Source organism: Bubalus bubalis, chromosome X (assembly GCF_019923935.1).
Source record: "Bubalus bubalis isolate 160015118507 breed Murrah chromosome X, NDDB_SH_1, whole genome shotgun sequence".
NCBI classification, from domain to species: domain Eukaryota; kingdom Metazoa; phylum Chordata; class Mammalia; order Artiodactyla; family Bovidae; genus Bubalus; species Bubalus bubalis.
The window spans coordinates 1,270,033-1,296,249 of record NC_059181.1 but is presented as its reverse complement, the minus strand read 5'-3'; the positions used below and the strand labels follow the sequence as shown (position 1 = coordinate 1,296,249).

The 26,217-nt window shown below is 52.2% G+C and overlaps 1 protein-coding gene and 1 long non-coding RNA gene across 3 annotated transcripts in view; one reads left to right on the top strand and one right to left on the bottom strand.

The window, feature by feature from the left end:
• CD99 (CD99 molecule (Xg blood group)) overlaps positions 1-10,206 on the bottom strand; it is a 29,039-nt gene extending 18,833 nt beyond the window's left edge. Inside the window, exon 1 of one of the 2 annotated variants that reach the window (XM_006049299.4) lies at positions 10,051-10,206. In XM_006049299.4, the coding sequence (XP_006049361.3) occupies positions 10,051-10,117 (67 nt within the window). In that variant the 5' untranslated portion in view covers positions 10,118-10,206. The remainder of the gene's footprint in view (positions 1-10,050) is intronic. The other variant, XM_006049297.4, reaches the window with a different exon arrangement.
• LOC102395359 lies at positions 9,540-24,481 on the top strand. The gene is made up of 3 exons (XR_326733.4): positions 9,540-9,831; positions 12,023-12,164; positions 24,028-24,481. It is a non-coding gene; the product is annotated as an uncharacterized LOC102395359 (long non-coding RNA).
• The last annotated feature ends 1,736 nt before the right edge of the window (positions 24,482-26,217 follow it).

Sequence of the window (26,217 nt, the reverse complement as noted above, 5' to 3'; positions counted from 1 at the left end):
CTGGGTTCCATCCCTGTATCAGGAAGAGGGCATGGCAACACTCCAGTGTTCTTGCCTGGAGAATCCCACGGGCAGAGGAGCCTGGCGGGACTACAGTCCATGGGGTCGCAAAGAGTCAGACACGACTGAGCGACTTTCACTCACTTGGGACCCACGGGGCTTGGTGTGTAGGTGTGTGGTTTGGGCTGTTTGCATGTGTGTATGCATATAGGTATGTATGCTTGCTTTATGTGTGTGCCCAAGTGTGTGTCTAACTGCAGTGTGCATGTGTGGATGTGTGGTGTGTGTACAGGCGGGGTTTCCTATGCCGATGTATGCAGTTTGGTGTGTGCCCACGTGTAAGTGTCGAGTTTGGGGCAGCATGTCTCTGTGTGTGATTTTTCTTCCCAGAAGAACAGGCAGGCAGATACTATTTTTAAAAAAAGAACGCAATAATGCCATTTGCGGCAACATGGGTGGACCTGGAGACGACTATACTCAGTGAGGTCAGTCAGACAGAGAAAGCCAGATATCATGTATCACAGACGTGTAGAATGTAAAAAAATATTATACCAGTGAGGCTATTTATAAAACCAAAACAGGTTCAGAGACACAGAGAAGAAACTTGTGGTTCCCGAAAGGCAGAAGTGGTGATGGGGCAATGAATAAGCAGTTCAAGACTCAGACGCACACACTCCTATATCTGGGGCTTGCCAGGCGGCTCGGACGGTAAAGAACCCGCCTGCCAACATAGGCGACGCAGGCTCGATCCCTGGGTCGGGAAGACCCCCCTGGAGGAGGGCAGGGCGACCCACTCCAGTGTTCCTGCCTGGAGAATCCCACGGATAGAGGAGCCTGGCAGGGTTACAATCCACGGGGTCGCAGAGAGCAGGACACGACTGAGCGACGGATGCATATGTGTGCATATGTGTGCTCTGCAGGTACGCGCTCACGGGTGCGTATACGTGTGTGTCTGCACTCGCGTGTTAATATGTATTGAACAAGTGCTGTGTGTGTGTGTGTGTGAATACGTATTGAACCAGTGCACACGCCTTCTGTCTGAGCGGGTGTGCACACACTGCCTCCCTGCTTAGTGGTCCTCACTGCAGACTCTGGTACCTGCCCAGCCGGGATGGTTCTCTACCCATCACCTGGGCGGCGTCTCCACACTGACCAGACCCCCCGCTCTCCCCAGAGGCTGCCTCCTGTGTCCCCACCCCGACTTCGAGAAGCTGACGGGTCCCCTGAGTGCCTCCCACCTCGGCGGGGAGTTGGGGGGGGTGCCCACACACGACCCACCCTCAGCCCACCTCAGAGGTCGTGGAGGCGGGGCGGACTGTCCACACGGCCAGAAGCTGAGTGCCCGGTGCAGACCTTGGAGGCAGAAACCTTCAAGGCGGTTCGCTCGCTGCAGAGCGTGGCAGGACCCCGGCCCCTGGGCCGGAAGCCCTCGGCGCGTCTGTGGTTTCCAGGCGGTGCCCCCTCAAGACTCCAGATGTGCTGGAGGAGGGGACGGGGGGGCACCCCATGACTCAGATGGGGCAAGGCGGGCCCCAGAGGGGACACAGGCCATGAATCATCACCCAGCATCCTCCCCATCGCTCTCGGCCAGCTGGTCTCCTTCCTTCCGTCATCCCATCCTCCCGAGACCCCGGGCGTCCCCAAGGCCTGCGCGCTGGGCTCCTCGTGGGGGGCACCGTCTGGGGCTTCACCTGCTGCAGAAACCACGAGTCCATGCCCCTAATAACCACCGAGCCTCTGGGTGCCCAGCACCGAGCTCGAGGCCATGGTCCAGCTTCCCTGGAGTCCCACCAGGGTGATACTTGGACACGCCCCAACGGGAGGACGGGAAGACCACAAACACCGAGTCACAGCAATGATCCGTCTCCCCGTGGGCGCGGGACACCGAACCACCTCCACGGCGGCATCTCCTGGCTGTCCGAGGGACCCCTCTCAGAAGCCCTTCTCCAGCACCACAGGGGGCAAGCATTCCTTCTCCGGCGCTCAGCCCTCTTTCTGCACGGTGTAGACACCTCAGGCGTGATTACAATGGATTAGATCCATCAGTGGTTACAGAGGTGAAGCGTAAGCTGGAGAGAAGTTTTGGGGGGGCAGGTGAGATCTCGGGGGAAGCCAGCATCAGCCTTCGCAGAGGCGGACAGGAAAGCTTGCTTCCTGCAGCCGGACAGAGTGCATAGTCCACACCCCAGGTGACACTCACCTTCTTCTCCAGCCCTGAGTCCCCTTATCTTGTAGGAATGCAGAGATGACAACCCATGGCCTGGTGATAAGCTTATAAGGAGTCTGGCTGGTCTATTCACCTTATGTATAATCTATGTATCATTTACGTGTGATCATTCATCTAAGATCTATCTCCTGCAGAAGGGAAAGGCTTACCCACTCTCAGGATTCTGGCCTGGGGAGTTCCTTGGACTGTAAAGTCCATGGGGGTCGCAAAGAGGCGGACACGACTGAGCGACTTTCACTTTCAAGATCTCAGTTCAGTTCTTTTCGACCCCATGGACTGCAGCACGCCAGGCCTCCCTGTCCATCACCAACTCCCGGAGTCTACTCAAACTCATGTCCATCGAGTCGGAGATGCCATCCAACCATCTCATCCTCTGTCATCCCCTTCTCCTCCTGCCCCCAACCCCTCCCAGCATCAGAGTCTTTTCCAATGAGTCAACTCTTCGCATGAGGTGGCCAAAGTACTGGAGTTTCAGCTTTAGCATCAGTCCTTCCAAAAAAGACCCAGGGCTGATCTCCTTTAGAATGGACTGGTTGGATCTCCTTGCAGTCCAAGGGACTCTCAAGAGTCTTCTCCAACACCACAGTTCAAAAGCATCAATTCTTCGGCGATCAGCTTTCTCTATAGTCCAACTCTCACATCCATACATGAGTACTGGAAAAACCTCAAGATCTGTCTATCTATATTCATCCATCCATCCAACTGTCCAATCGTTATATCCATCCATCTAACTGCACAATCATTCCATCTACTGGCCTTATCTATTATCTATCATGTGTCTAGCTAGGCATGCATCCTGTCCATCATCTATAAATCGATAACCCATCATCCATCCATCAATCATCAATCCCATCTACCAAGGGCTGGCTCAGTTCAGCCAGGCCCTGAGTTCTGTACTAAGTTGCTTTAGTCGTGCCCAACTTTTTGTGACCCCGTGGACTGTAGCCCGCCAGGCTCCTCTGTCAGTGGGGATTCTCCAGGCAAGAAGACTGGATTGGGTTGCCACGCCCTCCTCCAGGGGATCTTCCTGGCCCAGGGATCGAACCCCGGTCTCCCACATTGCAGGCAGATTCTTTACCAGCTGAGCCACCAGGGAAGCCCCAATCAGGCCAGTGGTCCTTAACTCAGTCCTCAGCACAGTGGCAGGGGTGGGGTGGGGTTGGGGCTGCCCTCATGGGTCAGGCAAGCGCCCCATCCCTGTGACCTCACCCCCTCTGACCCTCCCGCCCACTCTCAGACCCACCCAGGCCCTTTCTCTTCCTCCTACACCGTGTGACCCCTTGTTCGAGCACTGAAGCCTTCACCTCCCTGGGTCCCTTTGTCCAGCAAGGCTTCATTCTGTGCCCAAGATGAGGGCGTCTTGATCCTCCATGGAGCACTGACCTCTAAGACAAGCTAGCCGGCCACAGCAGATGGTGACGGGCAACACTGGAATTCTCGACCTGCAGAGAGAAATCTGCACACCTCCCCACCCGCCCCAGAGGCAGCAGCATCTGCTTGCTGTCTGTCTATCCCTGATGCGGTTCACCGCGCCCTTGCGGTCACACCACCACGAGGCTTCTGGTCGGTTTGCAAAGGGGCAGAGCGCGATCAGACAAGGCTGGGGGTGGGGTGGGGGTGTGGGGTGTGGGTGGTGGGTGGGAGAAGGGGAGGGACGCTGAGAAAAAGAAGTGGTCACAATGTTCTGGCTACACGGTCTGGGGATGACTAATACCTTCCAAGCTCTGGAATGCAACCCTCCTGACTTTAGCCGCGTGCTCAAGGAAGGGCGGTGAACAAGCGGAATTCACCCTAACTCTCTGCAGACACTGGAAAATCAGTGATTGACATATGTGTGTTCCTCCTGGCGGATTCTTCATCGTTCTGGGTCGGGTTTTTTTGTAGGTCTTTCCTCCCTCCTGTGGGTACTGCCCTACGGAAGTCCCTTTAGTATTTGCTGGAAAGCTGGTTTGCTGGTGTTAAACTCTCTTTAATGTCTGCTTATCTGTAAACCTTTTGATTTCCCCGTCAACGTTGAATGAGATCCTTGCCAGGTAATCTTGGTTGTAGATTAGTTTTTTTTTTTTTTTCAGTACTTTAAAGATATCCTGCCATTCCCGTCTGGCCTGCAGAGTTTCTGCTGAAAGATTAGCTGTTAGACAAACTCAGAGGTGGGATTCAAGAGTCAGGGGACATGTATGTGTGTGCGTGCCAAGTTGTGTCCGAATCTTTGCGACCTCACTGGACTGTAGCCCGCCAGGCTCCTCTGTCCATGGGATTCTGCAGGCTAGGATACTGGAGTGGGTTGCCATGCCCTCCTCCAGGGGATCTTCCCCACCCAGGTACTGAACCCAGGTCTCTTAACGTTTGGCAGGTGGGTTTTTTTTTGTTTTTGTTTTTCTTACCACTAGTAACACCTGGGGAATCCCAGACATCTGTACCCTTATGGGGACGACAGAGGATGAGATGGTTGGATGGCATCACTGATTCAATGGACATGAGTTTGGGTGAACTCCGGGAGTTGGTGATGGACAGGGAGGCCTGGCGTGCTGCAGTGCATGGGGTCGCAAAGAGTCGAACACGAATGAGCGACTGAACTGAAGTGATGGTTAATTCATGTCGCTGCATGACAGAAATCAAGCCAATATTGTAAAGCAATCATCAATTAAAAATATATTTTTTTAAGTAATCTTTTTTTCCTCTCAAAAGCACCCTAAGGAGTCATTACTCGACTCTTTGAAAAGTCGCTGACGTCCTAACTGGCTCTTCTGGAAAATAAAGAGATTCTATCAAACACTTTCACAGGCAGAACGCAGAGTGAAAAGAACAGAGGCTTCAGACTGGCAAACGCATGTCAAAGTCCCCAGCCTGCGACCCTCAGGAACAAAGAGGTTTCACCATGAAGCCAGGTCCACCCAGAGGCATGAATCGGCCTGAAACCACACCGGGGCTTACTTAGCAACGCGTGGGCAGAAGCAAGCTGATGTTTGCTCCTCTGACTTGTTTGATGATTTTCTTCTTTGATTGCACTCAACTCACGGCACGTCGGAGGTCTCGAACCCCCCGCCCCACCACCCCATGGAGAAACACTGGGGAATAAAAAAAAAAAAAAGAACTTTTTGGTTTCCTGTTTACGGGACTTTAAAAAAAATAATGAGTTAGCGAAATGGTGGGGGCACCGAGTCATTCTAAGACAAAGCTGAAACTCACACACCCATACGGCAACTCCCAAAACTGTTATACGAACTCGGCAAAGAATAAGAACAGGAAATTAAAAAAAACAAAACAAAAGGAACTGCTGTTTCCCTGCATGAAGAGATAAAACTGCAACTGTGAAAGGCACGGGCAGACCTGGTTTTCCTGTGTTTTCCTTTACACCTATTTATTTATTTTAACAAATCAAGGGTTTGGGGCAATCCCGCTCCAACCCCACCAAATTTACAGGCTCTATTTTCACTATAACTTGGGCTCACTTCCTGTCTGTGTCTCATATTTTGGCGATTCCTGCGACCTTTCAAACTTTTTCATTATGATTATATGTGCAGTCATGTCACCTGCTCCCAACCCTTCATAGAAAATAGATGGGGAAACAATGGAAAGAGTGAGAGACTTTATCTTGGGGGGGGGGGGCTCCAAAATCACAGCAGACGGTGACTGCAGCCATGAAATTAAGAGACGCTTGCTTCTTGGAAGAAAAGCTATGACCCACCTAGACAGCATATTAAAAAGCAGAGACATTACTTTGTCAACAAAGCTCCGTCTAGTCAAGGCTATGGTTTTTCCAGTGGTCGTGTATGGATGTGAGAGTTGGACCATAAAGAAGGCTGAGCACCAAAGAATTGATGCTTTGGAACTGTGGTGTTGGAGAAGCCTCTTGAGAGTCCCTTGGACTGCAAGGAGATCCAACCAGTCCATCCCAAAGGAGATCAGCCCTGGGTGTTCAATAGAAGGACTGATGCTGAAGCTGGAACTCCAATACTTTGGCCACCTTATGCGAAGAGTTGACTCGGAAAAGTCCCTGATGCTCGGAGGGATTGGGGCAGGAGGAGAAGGGGACAACAGAGGATGAGATGGTTGGATGGCATCACCCACTCAATGGACATGAGCTTGAGCAAGCTCCGGGAGTTGGCGATGGACAGGGAGGCCTGGGGTGCCACGCTCCATGGGGTCGCAGCGAGTCAGACACAACACACCATTTGCGTGTCCTGTACAACCAGGCCATTCTCCCAGGAGGACACGAGCATAAAAAACTACTCACAACTGTTGAGTGTGTAGAAGTGTGTGTGTGTTTGTGTGTGTCTTTGTCCCATATGGTTGTAAGGGTGATTATAAATTAGGACTGGGACTTCCTTGGTGGTCCAGTGGTTAAGAATCCACCTGCCAATGCAGGAGAACAGAGGTTCGATGCCCGGTCCGGGAAGATCCGAAATGCATCAGAGCAACCAAGTTCAGGCACTGCAGCTACCGAGCCTGGACTCCAGAGGCCGGGAGCCGCAGTCCGGGAAGCCCCATGCCCAGACCCACTGCTCTGCAACTGGAGAGTAACCCACACTCGCCACATCAAGAGACAGACCCTTTGCAAGAGTGCTCAGTCCTGTCTGACTCTTGGCGACCCTGTGGACTGCAGCCCCCCAGGCTTCTCTGTCCATGGGATTCTCCAGGCAAGAAGACTGGAGTGGGTTGCCACGCCCTTCTCCAGGGGATCTTCCCGACCCAGGGATCGAACCCAGGTCTCTTGCGTCTCTTGCACTGGTAGGTGGATTCTTTACGGCTGAGCCATCGGGGAAGTCTAACAAAGACCCAGTGCAGCCAAAAAGAAAATTAAAAAAACAAAATCCACAAAAGCTCTGTTGGAAACAGGTATAGACGTCTCTTCCCTCACTCTTTTCATTATGATTACACAGGAAGTCATGGCATCCGGTCCCAACCCTTCCCAGCAAACAGATGGGGGAAAATGGAAACAGCGATAGACTTCATTTTCTTGGGCTCCAAAATCACGGCGGACGGTGACTGCAGCCATGAAATTAAGAGACACTCGCTCCTGGGAAGAAAAGCTATGACCAACTTAGACAGCGTATTGAAAAGCAGAGACGTTACTTTGCCAACAAAGGTCTGTCTAGTCAAGGCCAAAGTCCTTTCTCTGCCCTTTTCAAAGGTGGGTAAATATTTTGCATGGCTAAAGGAACCTGTTTTGACAACCTGTACAGAAGGGATGACATTCACTTAGCTGCTTTTACTTTATATATATATATATATATTTTTTTTTTTTTTTTTAATTTGGCGACACCAGGTGCTTGCTGGGGCTCCCCTGGTGACTCAGAGGGTAAAGACTTTGCCTGCAGTTCAGGAGACCCGGGTTTGATCCCTGGGTCTTCTTTGCAGCATGCGGAAATAATTCCCCGACTAGGAATCTAAACCAAGCCCTCTGTATTGGCAGCTCAAAGTCTTAGCCACTGGGCCACCAAGGAAGTCCATGAAGGGTTAGTTGCTCAGTCGTGTCTGACTCTTCTGTGACCCCATAAACTGTAGCCCTCCAGGCTCCTCCATCCATGGGACTCCCCAGGCAAGAATAATGGAGTGAGTTGCCATGCCCTCCCTCCAGGGGATCTAGCTGGCCCAGGAATCGAACCCGGGTCTCCTGTATTGGCAGGCGGATGGATTCTTTACCATCAGAGCCCCCAGGGAAGCCTGTTATATACCCACAAAAGGACTTCTGGAGATTCATAAACACACAATGCCGTATTAATCATAAGAATTGGTGCAGGAAAAGACTTGTCTGGCCATGGAGGGGAGAGTTTAAGACTCTAGGCTTCCGTGTGTGGGGAATCGAGGAAAAAATGGTAGAGACGCACCCCTCTCTCTGCAGGGCAGGAACAGAGAGACAGACGTGGAGGATGGATTGGGTGGACAGAACGGGGGAAGGAGAAGGCGGGATGAACGAGCAGAGCAGCTCGGACATGCGTATACTGCCGCAGGTAGGAGAGAGAGCTGGTGGGCAGCTGCCTATGCGGGCTTCTCCGGTGGCTCCCTGTAGTGCAGCCTCACGGGGGCTAGAAAAACTCTCGCGAGCAGGTGTGACTCACACACAGCAACAGACAGCAAAACGCTCTCACGAAGAACTTTTTACTGAAGCAAACCAAGCAGGTTTTAAGGCAGGAAAGAGAGAAACAGGAAATCCGATCCGGGCCCTCCCCACCAAGCTATAAAGTATTCCAACAAGTCCCCGTGGATCAGGCTGAATGTCTTCTAAAGCCTCCCCCCAAAAAACCCCCCAAAACACACAAGTTCTTGAATGTGCTTTCAACTGAAAGCCGCTTTTGCGACCCCTTGGAGTGCAGCCCACCAGGCTCCTCTGTCCATGGGATTCTCCAGGCCAGAGTACCGGAGTGGGTTGCCATGCCCTCCTCCAGAGGAATCTTCCCGACCCAGGGATCCAAACGGGGTCTCCTGCATGGCAGGCGGATTCTTTAGCAGGTGAGCTACCAGGGAAGGCACACAGTTTAAAAGTTCACACATTAATTAGCAAACCTCCCTAAGACAAACAGCAGGCGGGAGCCAGGGCTTAAAAAATGCAACCTTCATAGCCTGAGCTGGAAATTTCCACATCAACATTTTTTTAGGTCCTTGGGGTGCCGCAGTCTGGTTCCTAAACCGTGCCTACCACCGATCCAACCAGTCCTGAAGACTGGACACAGCCCCAGTCTCTGTCTCCTTAAAAAACAACCATATATAAAGGAGAGAAAGCAACCGTTAATTGGAGAAACAGGTTTTTTTTTTTTAAGCCACACCCAGCAACTTTCCTTTTAAAAGGACAGATTAGACTGGAAACCAGGATCTCAACTTCCATTTTAAGAGGAGAAAGAAAAATGCAGGCAACAGGCAGGCAGGCTGGGTGTGGAGGGTGGTCGGCCTGGGCGTCCTTTATTTTAATTTATTTTTCTAGGGTTTTTCCCAATTATCTCCTGGGCCACATGGCTGATCAGTACGCGTCTCTTGGATGCGGAGCCCTCCACCCGAGCGGCGCGCTCATCAAGTCCCCGCGGCCCTAAAACACACACACACACACACACACACACACACACACACACACACACACAACGCTTGATAGTTTCCAGGCCTCCGAGTTCTTCCTGCCTCCCTCCCCCTCTCCCGGGTTTCAGGCTCCCGGGCCGACTCCAAATTTAGGCCGGGGCCGTAGGGCGTGGCTCCGGGAAGCGGCCGTCACCAGGCCCGGCCCGCGCGCAGCCGGGCCCGGGGGCGGCCGCAGGGGCGCACCGGTGCGCCCCGGAACGAAAGGGGAACCCGGACGGGGCGGGAGGTGGGGTCTCGGGGAGGGGGGTCTGAGGCCGCCGCCAATGCCCACTGGATGCCTCCAACTTGAAGACTTTGTGGATTTGAAAGCAAACAAACACCAAAAAAAACACTTTGAGAGGGTCCGCCTCCAAAGGCGCACGGGGAGAAAGCGAGCGGAAAGAGGGAGCCTGCCTCCTTGGGGCGTCCGGCCACCGCTGGCACAGCGGATCCTTGTCGTGGGGAGGAGAGCCCCGCGCGCCCCGGCTCCAGCCACACAAAGTAAGCCTCCCACCGAGGCGCGTCTCCAGGCATCGTGCGCGCCCACCAGGCAGGTGAGCCCAGACACCGTCGCCCCCAGGTAACCTTCCCCAAGTGCACCCCCCAAAGTGCGTGCCAAACGATGCCCACCCCCCACGGACCGCCTCTTAAGGTTCGCCGGCCCCGCCCCCCTTTCCTGGCGTCCCAACGCGGGTCGCCAAGTCCGATCCGCGCGCCCCTGGTCGTGGTCGGGTGGTGGGGGGCTGGGTGCCCACCGGCCGGCGCTCACTCACCCTGGGTGGACACCAGGCTTCCAAGCAGGGCGAAGAGGATCAGCGTTAGGGCGGCCCGACGCGCCATGGTGCGCCCCTAGCCGCGCAGGGAGCGTCCCGGGAGTGTCGCGCGCGCGCGGGCTGGGGCGCGGGCGGCGGCGGGTGGGCAGGACAACCCCACCCAGCCCCCACCCCCGGGGCGGGGCGGGCAGGCGGGCGAACCCGGGTGGGGTGCAGCGCGATCGCCCCGCCCCGGCCTGAACTCTCCCCGCCCGCGGGCGCCACCCCAAACCCTGGGCCCCCGGGGAGCGAGCCGCCGGGGAGGGGCGCGCGGGCTGGAACCCAACCCTCTCCGGCTCGGGCCGCGTCTCCCCGCCCCGCTTCCACTCCTCTCTTCTCGGGAACCCCTAGACAGACTCCATTCCTCTCCCCTGCTCTGTTAATTGTGCTCCTCCCTGCCTTGGACGCCGCAGCCTGCGGGCCCGAGTCCAGCCCGGGCCAGCACACTGCAGAGCGTGGGCGAGGCTTTTAAGGGCGCAGGGCGGAGGCCCCTGGGGCTTCCCAGGTGGCCTTAGCGGTGAAGAACCCGCTTACCTCTGCAGCAGACGTGGGTTCGATCCCTGGGTCGGGAAGATCCCTTGGAGGAGGGCATGGCAACCCACTCCAGTGTTTTTGCCTGGAGAATCCCATGGACAGAGGAGCCTGGTGGGGCTACAGCCCATGGGGTCACACAGAGTCGGACACGACTTGATGCTTACTTCCCAGACTGGCCAAGAACCTCCTTTGCAGGTTCTTTGCCCTTCCTAAACATCTTCTCCCCAAAGGCAGGAATGGGGAGGTGCAGGCCACCGGGCCTTCTTACCCATTTGAGGCAGCTGGCGCCCAGGTTGGGGGTGGGGAGCGACCTTTCTGGGGACAGTCACCAGGCACAGCTGCAGCGTGGCCCTTTGGCCCTGTCCCAGGCTTAGGTGGGTGCTAAGACGCTTCAGTCGTGTCCGACTCTCTGCCACCCCACGGACTGTAGCCTGCCAGGCTCCCCTGCCCATGGGATGCTCCTGGCAAGGATACTGGAGTGGGTGGCCGTGCCCTCCTCCAGGGGAATCTTCCCGACCCAGGGATCGAACCCACGTCTCCTGCATTGGCAGTTTCTTTACCACTGGCGCCACCTGGGGAAGTGAAGCTCTGAGCTTAAAATGCTCTCTGCCTGCCTTCAGGGCCCTGGAACAGCGGGTTAGACCGAGAAATAGCCCTGAGTCACAGTTCCATCATTCCACCCTGCCCCCCGGCTCAGACCCTCCCCATCACACGCCTTTCTACTCAGGATGACTCAGAACCCTCCTCCCATTCCACCCCACCCGCTACACACACACACACACACACCGCTGCCTGCTGCTACCTTCTGCCCATACACAGAGCGGACACGTGTTCCCCTGGGTGGGACACACACTGGCTGGAGAGATGCAGTGACCCACACACACCCCAGGGCTTCTCAACAGCTAGACAAACACACTTCCAAGGCATGGAGAATGGTGCTTCTTTTTTCTTAGCCAATGGAAACCCCAACACACACAAGATTACATAATGTAATCATGGGGTGGGGGAGGGGACAGAAAAACAGCCTGTGAAAGTGTTACTTCTGTGGATTGACTGCTCCCCACCGCCCACCTCCCCTCTCCTGCAATGCATGCATGCTAAGTCCCTTCAGTCTTGTCTGACTCTGCGACCCCAGGGACTGCTGCTGCTGCTAAGTCGCTTCAGCCATGTCCGACTCTGTGGCCCGCCAGACTTCTCTGTTCATGGGACTCTCCAGGCAAGAATACTGGAGGGGGTTGCCATGCCCTTCTCCAGGGCATCTTCCCGACGCAGGCATCGAAACTGCCTCCCTTACGTTGGCAGGCGAGTTCTTTACCACTGAGCCACCTGGGAAGGCCAGAGAGACCCGCACCTCCTTGCAAACTTTTCTCTGCGTCTTTTTCCGCCTCTCACTTTTCAGGCTTTTCACTCTGCCAGCTATCGCAGTCTTGAGGCCAGCAGAGGGTGTGGACCTTGGGCAGTTGTAAACAAGAGGACTTCTGGGACCCTTCTTAGGGACGAAAGGGATGCTGGGGCTGCTGCAGCCATTTTGGCACCTTGAGGTAAGTCAGACTCTCAGTGAAGAAACTATGTGCTTCCTGCCAAATTCCAAAGACCCTTCCCTGGGAACTTTCCACTTCATCCCATGTACCTTCAAAAGAAACACCCTGCCTGGCAAATCTCCAGCCTCTGATAGCACTGCACCATGGCTGACACGTTTCTCTTTTTGGAAGCTTCTGGAAGCTGGACGCATTTGATCACGGAGCGACTGAGTCCCCATCGTCAGCCATCATGTTTGGCACCATTTCTCTCCGAATGGCAGGCTTGGAGTTTGTTTTTTTCTTTATGTCTCTCCAGAGAGACATTCTGAAGACTTCTCTGATTCATTATGATGACTTTGCTTCTTTTTCTTTTTCCCCAGTGCTGCTTTCCTTGGTTCCAAACAAAAAAATTTCCATAACATCATGCAGATGCTTTGGCTCCAAGAGGCTCTAACTTCCAGAATGAAAATTAAGTTAGTTGAAAAATCTTCCTGCCTTGTATCCAAACACCACAGAACTGGAGTGAAGTTCATTAGCCAGACCGGGAGTGGGACCGAGCACATTTGGGAACAGGCAAGCAACGGGTCTCATCAGGTCAATGCATTCAGCTAACGCTGTCGTTCAGTTGCTAAGTCTTTGACTACGTGTATTGCTTGAAGCTTCAGCTTCAGCAACAGTCCTTCCAATGAATATTCAGGACTGATCTCCTTTAGGATGGACTGGTTGGAACTCCTTGCAGTCCAAGGGACTCTCAAGAGGCTTCTCTAACACCACAGTTCAAAAGCATTAATTCTTCATTGCTCAGCTGTCTTTATCGTCCAACTCCCGTGAATAAGCTCTTTCTCTGCTGCAGATCTCAGCACTGCGGTGTTTGCTTTTGCTGATCGTGTTCAGGATCTAAGTCGTGTTCAATTCTTTGTGACCTCGTGGACTATAGCCCTTGAGGGTCATCGGTCCTTCACTTTCTCCCGGAGTTTGCTTCTGATTCATGTCCACTGAGTCAGTGATGCCATCCAGCCGTCTCATCCTCTGTCATCCCCTTCTCCTCCTGCCTTCACTCTTTCCCAGCATCAGGGTTTTTTCTCGTGAGTCGGCTCTTTGCATCAGGTGCCCAAAGTATTGGCTCTTCGGCTTCAGTCCTTCCGGTGAGTGTTCAGGGTTGATTTCCTGTAGGATTGACTGCTTGCTGGGTGTCAAGCAAATGAAGCTACTCCAGTAGCAGCTTGGATATGTACATACCGGTCGAACCACAGGACGTGACCAAAGTTGGACCATTTTTGATGGATGCAAAAGGCAATTCTACATTTTACTGTTACCCTCGGTGTCTCCCGGTCTTATTCTGGGACCTAATCTATTTCTTCAGTTTTTTAACGGCTAGTTCATCTGACTTTGGTCCATTTGTAATCTGCCGTCCCAGCCAGACCTTTGTGTATATGTATGCATGTTAAGTGACTTCAGTCGTGTCCGACTCTTTGCAACCCCATAGACTGTAACCCACCAGGCTCCTCTGTCCATGGGATTCTCCAGGCAAGAACACTGGAGTGGGTTGCCATGCCCTCCTCCAGGGGATCTTTGCAACCCAGGGATGAAACCTGGGTCTCTTTTGTCTCTTCCTTTGGCAGGCGGGTTCTTTACCACTAGCGCCACCTGGGAAGCCCAGATATATATATAAACTGTAAAACACACGTGTGCACACAGGTTAAACAACAGACGCTTATTCCCACAACCCTGGAGGCTGGAAGTCTGAGATCCCGCGGTGGGCAGATTCTGTGTCTGGTGGGGCCAGCTTCCTGGCTGGCGGGTGACCACCTTCCTTCTGTGACCTCACCTGTTGGAGACACAACTCTGGTGTCTCTTCAATTCAGTTCAGTTCAGTTGCTCAGTCGTGCCCGACTCTCTGTGACCCCGTGGACTGCGGTACACCAGGTCTGCCTGTCCATCACCAACTCCCAGAGTTCACTCAAACTCACATCCATCAAGTCGGTGATGCCATCCAGCCATCTCATCCTCTGTCGTCCCTTTCTCCTCCCACCCTCAATCTTTCCCAGCATCAGGGTCTTTTCAAATGAGGCAGCTCTTCGCATCAGGTGGACAAAGGATTGGCGTTTCAGCTTCAACATCAGTCCTTCCAATGAACATCCAGGACTGATCTCCTTTAAAATGGACTGGCTGCATCTCCTTGCAGTCCAAGGGACGCTCAAGAGTCTTCTCCAACACCACAGTCCCAAAGCATCAATTCTTTGGCGCTCAGCTTTCTTTATAGTCCAACTCTCACATCCATACATGGCTACTGGAAAAACCGTAGCCTTGACTAGGCAGACCTTTGTTGGCAAATTAACGTCTCTGCTTTTTAATATGCTGTCTAGGTTGGTCATAACTTTTCTCCCAAGGAGTAAGCGTCTCTTAATTTCTTGGCTGCAGTCACCATCTGCAGTGATTTTGGAGCCCAAGTAAATGAAGTCAGCCACTGTTTCCACTGTTTCTCCATCCTTTTGCCATGAAGCGATGGGACTGGACCGGATGCCATAATCTTAGTTTTCTGAATGTTGAGCTTTAAGCCAACTTTTTCACTCTCCTCTTTCACTTTCAAGAGGCTCTTTAGTTCTTCACTTTCTGCCATAAGGGTGGTGTCATCTGCATTTCTGAGGTTATTGATATTTCTTCTGGCATTCTTGATTCCAGCTTGTGCTTCCTCCAGCCCAGCGTTTCTCATGATGTACTCTGCATATAAGTTAAATAAGCAGGGTGACAATATACAGTCTTGACGTACTCCTTTTCCTATTTGGAACCAGTCTGTTTTTCCATGTCCGGTTCTAACTGTTACTTCCTGACCTGCATACAGGTTTCTCAACAGGCGGGTCAGGTGGCCTGGTATTCCCATCTCTTTCAGAATTTTCCACAGTTTATTGTTATCCACAATAAAAAGTCAAAGGCCACTCTTCCTCTTATAAGGACATTAATCCTATCCCGGGGACCCAGTTTATAATCTCCTAAACCCCGCCTCCTCGTCTAACCCCGCCTCCTCATCTAACCCCGCCTCCTAATACGGTCACCTTTGGAATCAGGGCTTTCATATATGAATTCTGGGAAAGACACACAGTCATTCACTCCATGACAACCTCCATCTATCGAGAGTATTCTTTACAACAGCAGAATAGTAAAAAGATACAAACAGACACACACACACAAAGCAGCTATCGGAACTGCAGGAAATCAATCTATACTTGGAAACTGCAGCCGTTTGAAAGCTTCTCAGAAGATCGTTTAATGGTTTGCAAATACTCGTAAATCCTAAAGGCACAGCCTAAGCCAATGCATATTCTACAGAAACTCTCCCGAGAGGATGGAGAGAAAATAACAGAAGGCACACGAAAACTTTCCTTGATTAGTTCGTAATATGCTGAGTAAGGTTTTGGTATCTGTTTTCTAAATTTTCTGCACTGTATTATTTTTGAACAGGATGTAAACATATTATGGGCTTCCCTCATAGCTGAGTAGGCAAAGAATCTGCCTGCAAATGCAGGAGACCTGGGTTCCATCCCTAGGTTGGGAAGATCCCCTGGAGGAGGAAAAGGCAATACACTCCAGTATTGTTGCCTGGAGAATCCCATGGACGGAGGAGCCTGGTGGACTACAGTCCATGGGGTCCCAGAGAGTCGGACACAACTTAGTGAGTAAACAACAACAATAGGATAGAATTAAATAAAATGAAATAAAGTACAGCATTAGTAGAACAACAGAATAGAATAGAATTAAATAGAATAAAACAGCATTAATAGAAGAGAAACGTTAAAAACTAGAAAAATAAAGTGTATAAAATAGGTTCTTTGTTTCCCGGGACAAAGAGAACCTAATCTGTCAATGTTTGCAGTAGACAGCTGGCTGGGAAGCGTTCCTTAATAGTCACACATGGAGATCTCTCTCCGTATTTGTCCTGAAATTCCCTTTCCCAACTCAACAGCCCCCTGGCCTGAGAACAATCAGAAGGCTCCCACACATCTTTGAAGGGTCCCCAAGTCTCAACCAACTGATGACTTAAGAAAGCGAACCCCACAGAAGTGAGAACGACAGCCGTAGACTTTTTTATTTTCCAAGGGATGGATTAGATTAAAACACACACACACACACACAACAAACATGGATTGTTCAGCATCTGGAAGACATTTGGAGTCACCAGTCACGTCAAAATCACGAGTCCTTCATCATCTGGAGCTAGTCTGCCTGCTCCGATCAGGACGTCCCTGGGCCGTGACACCCCCGAGGAAAAACAAACAAACAAAAAAACCACCAGCCAAGTCCAGGACTTGTGGGGATGGGGCTGGGGGACTTCGAGATTTAGTTTATCCACAGTGAGGGCAAAGGTGGAGAAGGACGTGGCAACCCACTGCAGCGTTCTCACCTGGAGAATCCCCCGGACAGAGGAGCCTGGAGGGCTACAGTCCATGGGGTCACAAAGAGTCGGACACGACCGAGTGACTCAACTGAACAGCAAAGAGGGGTCTCGGGAACCTCAGACCCAGTAACTGCTCAGTCGGAAGCCCCAGCGTCCGCTGGGACTTGCACTGAGATCAGGAGTGAGGGGGACTGTCTTGCAGGACCCGGCTGACCATCAGCTTGGCTCCTGCAGCTCTCCTGGGCTCCCTTCCGCATTTTCCAGCTCCGTCGTCCCGGCGTCTGGGTGCCCCACTTGGGAGACCCTGGCGACTGCTCCCAGAGGCTGGCGTTGCTGGAACGCTGCGTCCTTCTGGGCAGTCAGCTGGACGGGCCTGAACGCCCTGTGAACTGCCGTCCCCACCACTGAAGTGCCCACCGGCAGGTCCTGACCCCACAGGTAGTCCTCCCTGGAGATCAAGCCTCAGTGTCTGCTTCTGGGGGGTGTCCGACCCCACACACCCCCTGTCTTCCTCTCTTGGAGAACCTTGATGTTTTTCTTCTACATTAGTGCAAATATTTATTGACATCTCAGATGGGGTTCGGTATGATATTTTTTTTTTTTTAATTTTAGTTTTAATTGGAGTCCAATTGCTTTACAGGATCCTGCTGGCTTCTGCCGTTGCGCCTGTTCAGTTGCTCAGTCGTGTCCCGCTCTTTGTGGCCCCATGGACTGTAGCCCGCCAGGCTCCTCTGTCCGTGCGATTCTCCAGGCAGGAATACTGGAGTGGGTTGCCATTCCCTTCTCCAGGGGATCTTCCTGACTCTGGGATGGAACCCGGGTCTCCCTCATTGCAGGCAGAGTCTTTACCGTCTGAGCCACCAGGGAAGGTGTGAAAGTGAAAGTCGCTCAGTTGTGTCTGACTCTCTGCGACCCCGCCGACTATACAGTCCATGGAATTCTCCAGACCAGAACACTGGAGTGGGTAGCCTTTCCCTCCTCCAAGGGATCTTCCCAACCCAAGGATAGAACCCAAGTCTCCTGCATTGCAGGTGGATTCTTTACCAGCTGAGCCACCAGGGAAGCCCGTCCTTCACTATATATAGAAAATAATCTACAAGGACCTACTGTGGGCTTTCCAGGTGGTACTAGTGATAAAGAACCCACCTGCCAACTGAGGAGATGTAAGAGACTTTGGGTTTGATCCCTGGGTTGGGAAGATCCCCTGGAGAAGGGCACGGCAACTGACTGCAGTATCCTTGCCTACCAATGCAGGAGACTTAAGAGATGCGGGTTCCATCCCCAGGTCGGGAAGATCCCCTGGAGAAGGGCATGGCAACCGACTGCAGTATCCTTGCCTGGAGAATCCCCTGGACAGAGGAGCCTGGCGGGCTACAGTCCATGGGGTCGCAGAGAGTCGGACGCAACTGAAGCAACTGAGCACGTAGGCAAGGAGCTACTGTATATCATAGGCACGTCGCGTCAATGATCTGTAATAACCTACATGGTAAAAGAATCTTAAAAAAAAAATAGATTCATGTGTACGTATAACTGAGTCACTAGGTTGTACAGCAGAAACTAACAGCATTGTCAATCAACTACACTCCGATATACTATAAATATTTTTTTAAGAGAAGTTTAAAACTGTAAATTAAGTCAGCGTGGCTCAGGGGAAAATGCTAGTTCCGTCACTCCGATCCTGGCGTGAAAATAACATATTGATTGCTCTAAGAGGAACACCCTTCTCTTAGGGTCGGGACAAACGGAGGTTATAGTGCAGGGCTTTGTTTGTTTGCTTCAGAACCAAGTGGAAAGCAAAACAGAGCTTACAAAAGCAGCAGAGAGACAAAACAAACAAACAAAAAAGAAAATAAAAAAAAGACACGCCCAGCGGCCTCCCCACCGCCCCCACCCTGGCGGACTCCCCGTCTCCTCGTGGCTCAGCAGCGAGGCTGCCTGCTGACTCCTCTGGTTTGAGCTGTTTTGTTTTCGCCTTCTCCATGGAGACTTCCTGCGGCCCTAAATCTGGCTTTTCTGTAACCGCAAAGAACAAAGTCTTGAAGATCAGTTAAGATTTCCGGCACTGAGGCAAGTTCTGTAAGTGAGGGCACTGAAACAGCTTAGATCGGGTCGCACATTCATGTTGTGAAAGCTACTTGTCATTGCCATGGATATTTTGAAAAAACGCAACACACACCCCGGAGATGAGAAAATAATGTGTGTGCTCCGCCCTGCGTGGCAGCCCTGTCTCTCTCTATCATACCGTCTTTTAAGTCTATGCCCACCGCAGAGACATATATCTGTACCTACAGGTTTCCCAAATAGATGAGATGTTGTTGTTCAGTCGCTCAGTCGTGTCCGACTCTTTGCAACCCCATGGACCACAGCACACCAGGCCTCCCTGTCCATCACCAACTCCTGGAGTCCACCCAAACTCATGTCCATTGAGTCGCTGATGCCATCCAACCATCTCATCCTCTGTCGTCCCCTTCTCCTCCTGCCTTCAATCTTTCCCAGCATCAGGGTCTTTTCCCATGAGTCGGCTCTTCCCATCAGGTGGCCAAAGTATTGGAGTTTCAGCTTCAGCAACAGTCCTTCCAATGAATATTCAGGACTGATTTCCTTTAGGATGGACGGGTTGGATCTCCTTGCAGTCCAAGGGACTCTCAGGAGTCTTCTCCAGCACCACAGTTCAAAAGCATCACTTGTTCGGCGCTCAGCTTTCTTTATGGTCCAACTCTCACACCCATACGTGAGCACTGGAAAAACGGTATCTTTGAGTCTACAGACCTCGGTCAGCAAAGTGATGTCTCTGCTTTTGAATCTGCTAGCTCGGTCATAGCTTTCCTTCCAAGGAGCAAACAATCTGTGATTATAACTGCTGACCTATCTACAAGCAAGCTCAATAGTGCTGTGTTCTGTGGCTTGTGTCCCTAAGTTAACGGGCACCATGGGGAAAAAAAGAATACACACGCTTTTCTGAAAAAGTGGGTCCCCTGGCCCGTGGACTGTCTCTCTTTGTTCATGGTGGGGTGATACCCTGGGGACAGACTACAGGCCAACACACCCCTGTGTCCACTGGATGATGGAAAAAAAGAGCTGCAACACTCCAGAACTAGGGCATGAAAATGCAGTTTCCCGGGGCAGGGGCAATGCCATCCCAGCCCCTCCCCTTTCCAACTCTCCCAGAGCCTCCTGGCATCAGTGGCCCATTCAGCTGCCCTGCCAGCCAGTGGGCAAACTCAGTGGGCATGGCTCCAAATGCCCAGCTTCTAGGAGACACCAAACTCTTTGAATTCTTTTTCAGGGGCAGTTAGGGCATGTCTGTGGGCATCCTGAGGGCAGCATAGACAACCAGCTCCCCCCCACACACACACCCACCCCACTTGGGCAATCTAAGGGCGAGAAGTCGTGTGCCTGGTGGCTGGGTTGGGGTGGGGAAGGGAATGTACAAGTGTGTGTTTGCAGACAGGAATGTAAAGGCCCAGGAATTTGAGTGACTCGTGCAAAAATGTCATGCCGTAGGCTGAGCCCGGAAGGGTGGGAGGGGGAAACCCCACGCAGGAGACAGCGCCTCGTCAGCAAGACGAGGATCCGTGTCTCAGGAAGTGGCTGCAGCCGGCAGGGGTGACTCATTGGCAGGAAGAAGAGAATGCAATGGGCGATGACCCAGGAGGCATTTGCGTGGTGGTTCGGCTCCCCTGGTGGCTCAGCTGGTTAAGAATCTGTCTGCAGTGCGGGAGACCTGGGTTCCATTCCTGGGTCAGGAAGATCTGCTGGAGGAGGGAAGGCTATCCATTCCAGTATTCTTGGGCTTCCCGGGTGGCTCAGCTGCTAAAGAATCTGCCTGCAATGTGGGAGACCTGGGTTCGATCCCTGGGTTGGGAAGATCCCCTGGAGGAGGAAATGGCAACCCACTCCTGTATTCTTGTCTGGAGAATCCCATGGACAGAGGAGCCTGGCGGGCTGCAGTCCACGGGGTCGCAGAGAGTCAGAGCTGACTGAGCGGATAACAGTTCCACCTCCGATTCTTCAAGGACCTTTTAAAGTGTGTGGGGGGGCTGCTCCCACACACAGCCCTGACAGAGGAACCTGAGCCCATTCTGGAGTTTTTCGGTGTCAACCAAAGAGGCAGAGTGGGGCCGCAGGCAGGAAGGGGCTCCCAAGGAGACTCAGGCTGCCCTAGTGGACGCCGACGGAACACAGAGGAGGGGGACCCCACAAGCTGTCGGTTGATAAAGGGAAGGGAGGTAGAACTGAGTAGATCCGTTCACAGATCTGGGGAAGGTCACCCCACATAAGAGACCGCTGGGCTCGGCGCCCAGGGCTGCTTTATATCAGCACTAGATTTTTTTCTGGACACAGCAGGGACTTCGAATCCCGTGGAAGAGACAGCAGAGGACCAAATCTTCAAAAGAATATAAGGCATCTCTGTGTGGTGAGCTTTCTTTACAGTCCAACTCTCACATCCATACATGACTCCTGGAAAAACCAGAGCTTTGACTAGAAGGACCTTTGTTGGCTAAGTGATGTCTCTGCTTTTTCATATGCTGTCTAGCTTGGTCATAGCTTTTCTTCTAAGGAGCAACTGAAAGCTGAACGCCGAAGAATGGATGCTTTTGAACTGTGGTGTTGAAGACTCTTGAGAGTCCCTTGGACTGCAAGGAGATCCAACCCGTCCATCCTAAAGGAAATCAGTCCTGAATATTCGTTGGAAGGACTGATGCTGAAGGTGAAACTTCAGTATTTTGGCCACCTGATGCGAAGAGCTGACTCATTTGAAAAGACCCTGATGCTGGGAAAGATTGAGGGCAGGAGGAGAAGGGGACGACAGAGGATGAGATGGCTGGATGGCATCACTGACTCGATGGACGTGAGTCTGAGTGAACTCCGGGAGTTGGTGATGGACAGGGAGGCCTGGCGTGCTGCGATTCATGGGTCGCAGAGAGTCGGACATGACTGAGCGGCTGAACTGAACTGATGTGACGAGCACTTGTTGAGCTGTCGGGGGCTCTGATTGCTTCCTGGGGGCTCCGGCAGAGGCCCGGGTGGTGATTGATCCAAGCCGTTCCCCAGAGGGGAAGTGAGGGTTTCACTGACCATTGAAGAGGAAGCAGGATTCAGGGCTCAAAGAGGACGCGCGTGTGTTAGTCGATCGGTCGTGTCGGACTCTCTGCGACGCCATGCACTGTAGCCCGCCAGGCTCCTCTGTTCATGGGATTCTCCAGGCAAGAATACTGGAGTGGGTTGCCATTTCCTCCTCCAGGGGGTCTTCCTGACCCAGAGATGGAACCCAGGTCTCCTGCATTGCAGGCAGATTCTTTACTAGCTGAGCTGCCAGGGAAGCCCTCAAGAGGATGCTGTGTGTTGTGACCAGCTCAGGGGGCAGAAAAAGAGGAAGTGAGGTCTTGGGTGGGGCCCGGCGAGCAGAGTGAGCTCTCAGGCAGTCCCGGTCCCGAAAGCAGCCCTGGAGTGTCCCCAGGCGTCACTCTCCTGTTCTCGTCTCCTGGCGACCCCCTCAGAGGCCTGCTCCCCGAGACATCCCCCTCCTGGCCCCAGGCCTGCAGCCGCCCTGGGCTTGCACTCTGTTATAAAAAGGTTATTTTTGGCTGGATGGGGTCTTGGCTGCAGCAGGCAGGCGTCCTCGCGTTGTGGCGGGCGGGGGCTGCTCTGCAGCCGTGGTCTACGGGCTGCTCCTTGCGGTGGCTTCTCTTGCAGAGCACGGGCCCCCGGGGACCCGTGGCGTCTTCCCTATGCAGGGATTGAACCCAGGTCTCCCACACTGCGGGCAGGTTCTTTTCCACCTGAGCCACCAGGAAAACCCCGCCAGGCTATGGTAGGCGGTTTCTTCTCCACTGGACCACACGGGAAGTCCCAGGCTTTGCTCTTAAGCTGCTTCTATTGGGGGTCACCTTACTAACAGCCTTTCTGCGGGCATCAAAGTGCAAAGGTCTTTTCTCCATCTTAAAAGCAGTCTGCTCATTACAACCAGAAAAACTAAAAGAATACAGGAAAAGGAAAAGAAGACACGGTTGGCCCTGAAGGAAAGCAGAGGTCTTTCTCACAGTCATCTTCTAGAGCCTAAACTTCCCCATGCACGCAGACTGATTAGATAAGACCCTATTGTCATTAGAAGATTTGCATAGAATGTCTTGGCTGGAGTGGACTTGCTGATAGTTCGTCCTTCCTTGGGTGGCTCAGATGGTAAAGACTCTGCCTGCAAATGCAGAAGACCCGGGGTTCAATCCCTGGGTGGGGAAGATCCCCTGGAGGAGGAAATGGCAACCCACTCCAGTCTTCTGTCCTGGAGAATCCCATGCACCGAGGAGCCTGGTGGGCTGCAGTCCGTGGGGTCACAAAGAGTTCGACATGACTGAGCACGCAGGTGGTCCTGTGACGCCACGCCACTCAGCTTCGGCCCAGAGTATAGCCAAGGGTTTCGTCTCCAAGTTTCACACATTCCAGCCCCCAGCTTGCAATGCAGAGGCTGTTGCAGTGAAAAGGAGATTAAAAAAAAGGAATGAGCTTTTTTTTTTCTTTCTCTTTCCTAAGAACAAAGAAGTTAAAGAAAACTGAGCAGGCCTGGAGATTTCTAGTATCCGGTTTTTTGGTTGCTGTTGTTACTTAGCTGCTCCTAAGTCTGCACATCTGTAACAAACTTTCGTTTTATGCCCTCTGAGTCTACAGCTCACATGTAGTTTTCCTTTGACTCTGTGCTAAATACTTCCTGCATCTGGTGTTTACCCTTAAAACACCCTTCCCCTTGCAGTTATACAGCAGAAAGAGGGCGGCAGGGTCAGCGGACTGCCCGAGTCAATTAGCGGGTTACTGACGCCAGCTTATGACTGTCTTGGCAAGAACGCAAGAGGAAGAAATAAAGACCGTATCACCTTTGTTCCTCATCACCGACTCCTGACTGCAAGCCCTTGTCTTGTATAAGCCCCTAGACACCTCATCTGTCCTAAAGGAAATCAGTCCCGAATAGTCATTGGAAGCGCTGATACCGAAGCTGAAACTTCAATGCTTTGGCCACCTGATGCGAAGAGCTGTCTCACTGGAAAAGACCCCGATGCTGGGAAAGACTGAAGGCGGGAGGAGAAGGGGATGACAGAGGATGAGATGGCTGGATGGCATCACTGACTCGATGGACGTGAGTCTGAGTGAACTCCGGGAGTTCGCGAAGGACAGGGAGGCCTGGCGTGCTGCAGTCCATGGGGTCACAGAGAGTTGGACACGACTGAGCGACTGAACAACAAGACTCCCCATCAAGGGGGGGGGAACAGTCCTTGAGACATGAGTTTACTGGGTTCCCCTCTCCACCAGCTGAGAACAAAAGCCCCCTTTCTATTTCCTCCAACCTCTGTCTCCGTATTTTTCATTCGGCTTCAGTGGGCAGAGAAAGTGAAGATTCTGGCCAGAAGTGAAGCTTGTCCGAGACCCCCCGACACATCAGAATTTCAGGGCAGGAGGAGACCTCTGACTTTGGTGGTTTTTTTTTTTTTCTTTTTTCAGATCCTTGGATCACGCAGGCAGGCCTGGGAGCCACCGCGGCCAGGGTGAGTCCTCAAAAATCATTGTCAGATTTACAAGATGAATGGAAGCGGGTGGAGCGCTCAGCTGTGCCTTCCGAACACACCTGGCTCCTTCCCAGAAGTGACTGTGTCATTTGGTCTTTAAGAAAGCAGACAACTCCCCGGGTGCCCCGCCCAGGGCCCTCCGGTTTCGGTGGGAACTACCTGATATTCAGTCACTGCAGACTATGTGGACATGTCCATGCCAGACTCCCTGACTATCCCTTCCCCCATCCTTCCCCCTGGTGACCATCAGGTTATTACAGAGGATTGAGCAGACTTCCCTGTGCTGTCCAGCAGGTCCTTGCTGGTTCTCCATGTTAAACACAGCAGTGTGTCCATGTCCATCCCAGACTCCCTGACTATCCCTTCCCCCCAGTAATCCTAATTTCCTTCTCTAAGTCTGTGAGTCTCTTTGTGTTTTGCAAGTAAGTTCATTTGTATCATTTATTTTTAGATTCCACATATAAAGGGAAAGTGAAAGCAAAATATTGCTCACTCGATTCTAGCTCTTTGCAACCCCATGGACTGTAGCCCACCAGGCTCCTCTGTCTACGGGATTCTCCAGGCAGGGATACTGGAGTGGGTTGCCATGCCCTCCTCCAGGGGTTGAACCCACATCTCCTGCATTGCAGGGGGATTCTTCACCGTTTAAGCCGTCAGGGAAGCCCAGATTCCACATATAAGTGATGTTCTACAATATTTTTCTTAGAAGAGCATTTTTAAAGCCCTTAAATGAGTGTGCAGTCTTTTACCCACCTCCTCCACAAACTTGAAGCATCTGTGTCAAAATTTAACTCTACGTTAAGGGAATAAGGAAGCTCTCTGAGGTCTCTTTGGATTTTCAGCTACCCCTTGGTAGAGAGGTGTCCTACTTCAATTGCATATTTCACTGGTAAGAGAAAACTTTTCTGAAACACTTCAAGCCCCTGAAGCCAAAGCTGAATCTGAGCCTTAGCACTTAGTTAAAACTATAATCTGAAGAATTAAAGAATACAATGAGATCAATAGCCAGCCATCCTGACTGCAGGTAAGCTAAGCCTTCTTCTCTGTCTCTCTGTGCTCCCTGACAATCAGTATGTATTCCAAGTTTGCATTTTTAATATCACAGAAATCAGCACGATATTTTCAAGGAGCTAATGAGAAGTCATTATGTATGACTTAATGTATGTATGTCATTATGTATGGATGTGAGAGTTGGACTGTGAAGAAAGCTGAGCTCCGAATAATTGATGCTTTTGAACTGTGGTGCTGGAGAAGACTCTTGAGAGTCCTTTGGACTGCAAGGAGATCCAACCAGTCCATCCTGAAGGAGATCAGCCCTGGGATTTCTTTGGAAGGAATGATGCTAAAGCTGAAACTCCAGTACTTTGGCCACCTCATGCGAAGAGTTGACTCATTGGAAAAGACTCTGATGCTGGGAGGGATTGGGGGCAGGAGGAGAAGGGGTCGCCAGAGGATGAGATGGCTGGATGGCATCACCAACTCGATGGACATGAGTTTGAGTGAACTCCGGGAGTTGGTGATGGACAGGGAGGCCTGGTGTGCTGCGATTCATGGGGTCGCAAAGAGTCGGATACGACCGAGCGACTGAACTGAACTGAATGAGAAGTCAAGAGGTTCTTTATATGTTTAATATAAAAGAGAGCTTTGTCTGCCTCCCCCGGGAACGTAATTAGCAGGAACCTGGGCGAATTAAAGAGTCACGTTTCCTTTCCATTTTCCTTCGGATTCTCCTGTTTGTGTGGAGCACTGACTGATTAAAACATTTAAAGCCCTGGTCATGGAGAGATTCACCTTCCCGGGGGGAAAAAAAAAATTGTGGAATAGCTAAAGAATAAACGGAGGAGGAAGGCTGCTCCTGGGCACATATGCAGAGAATAAGGACTTTCCTTGTGGTCCAGGGGCTAAGACTCTTGAGGTCCGAACACCCGGGTTCTGTCTCTGGTCGGAACTGGTTCGCATGGGCCGCAACTCACCCCTGGTGCAGCGAAATGAACACATACATATTTAAAAGCACACGAACGTAAATGTTCTGAGAGTCCGCCAACCCCTTCCAGGGACCCAGTCTCTGATTTACGTGGCTCTCCGAAGCCCACCTCTTCAAAGCATCTTAAAGAAAAGTTAGTGG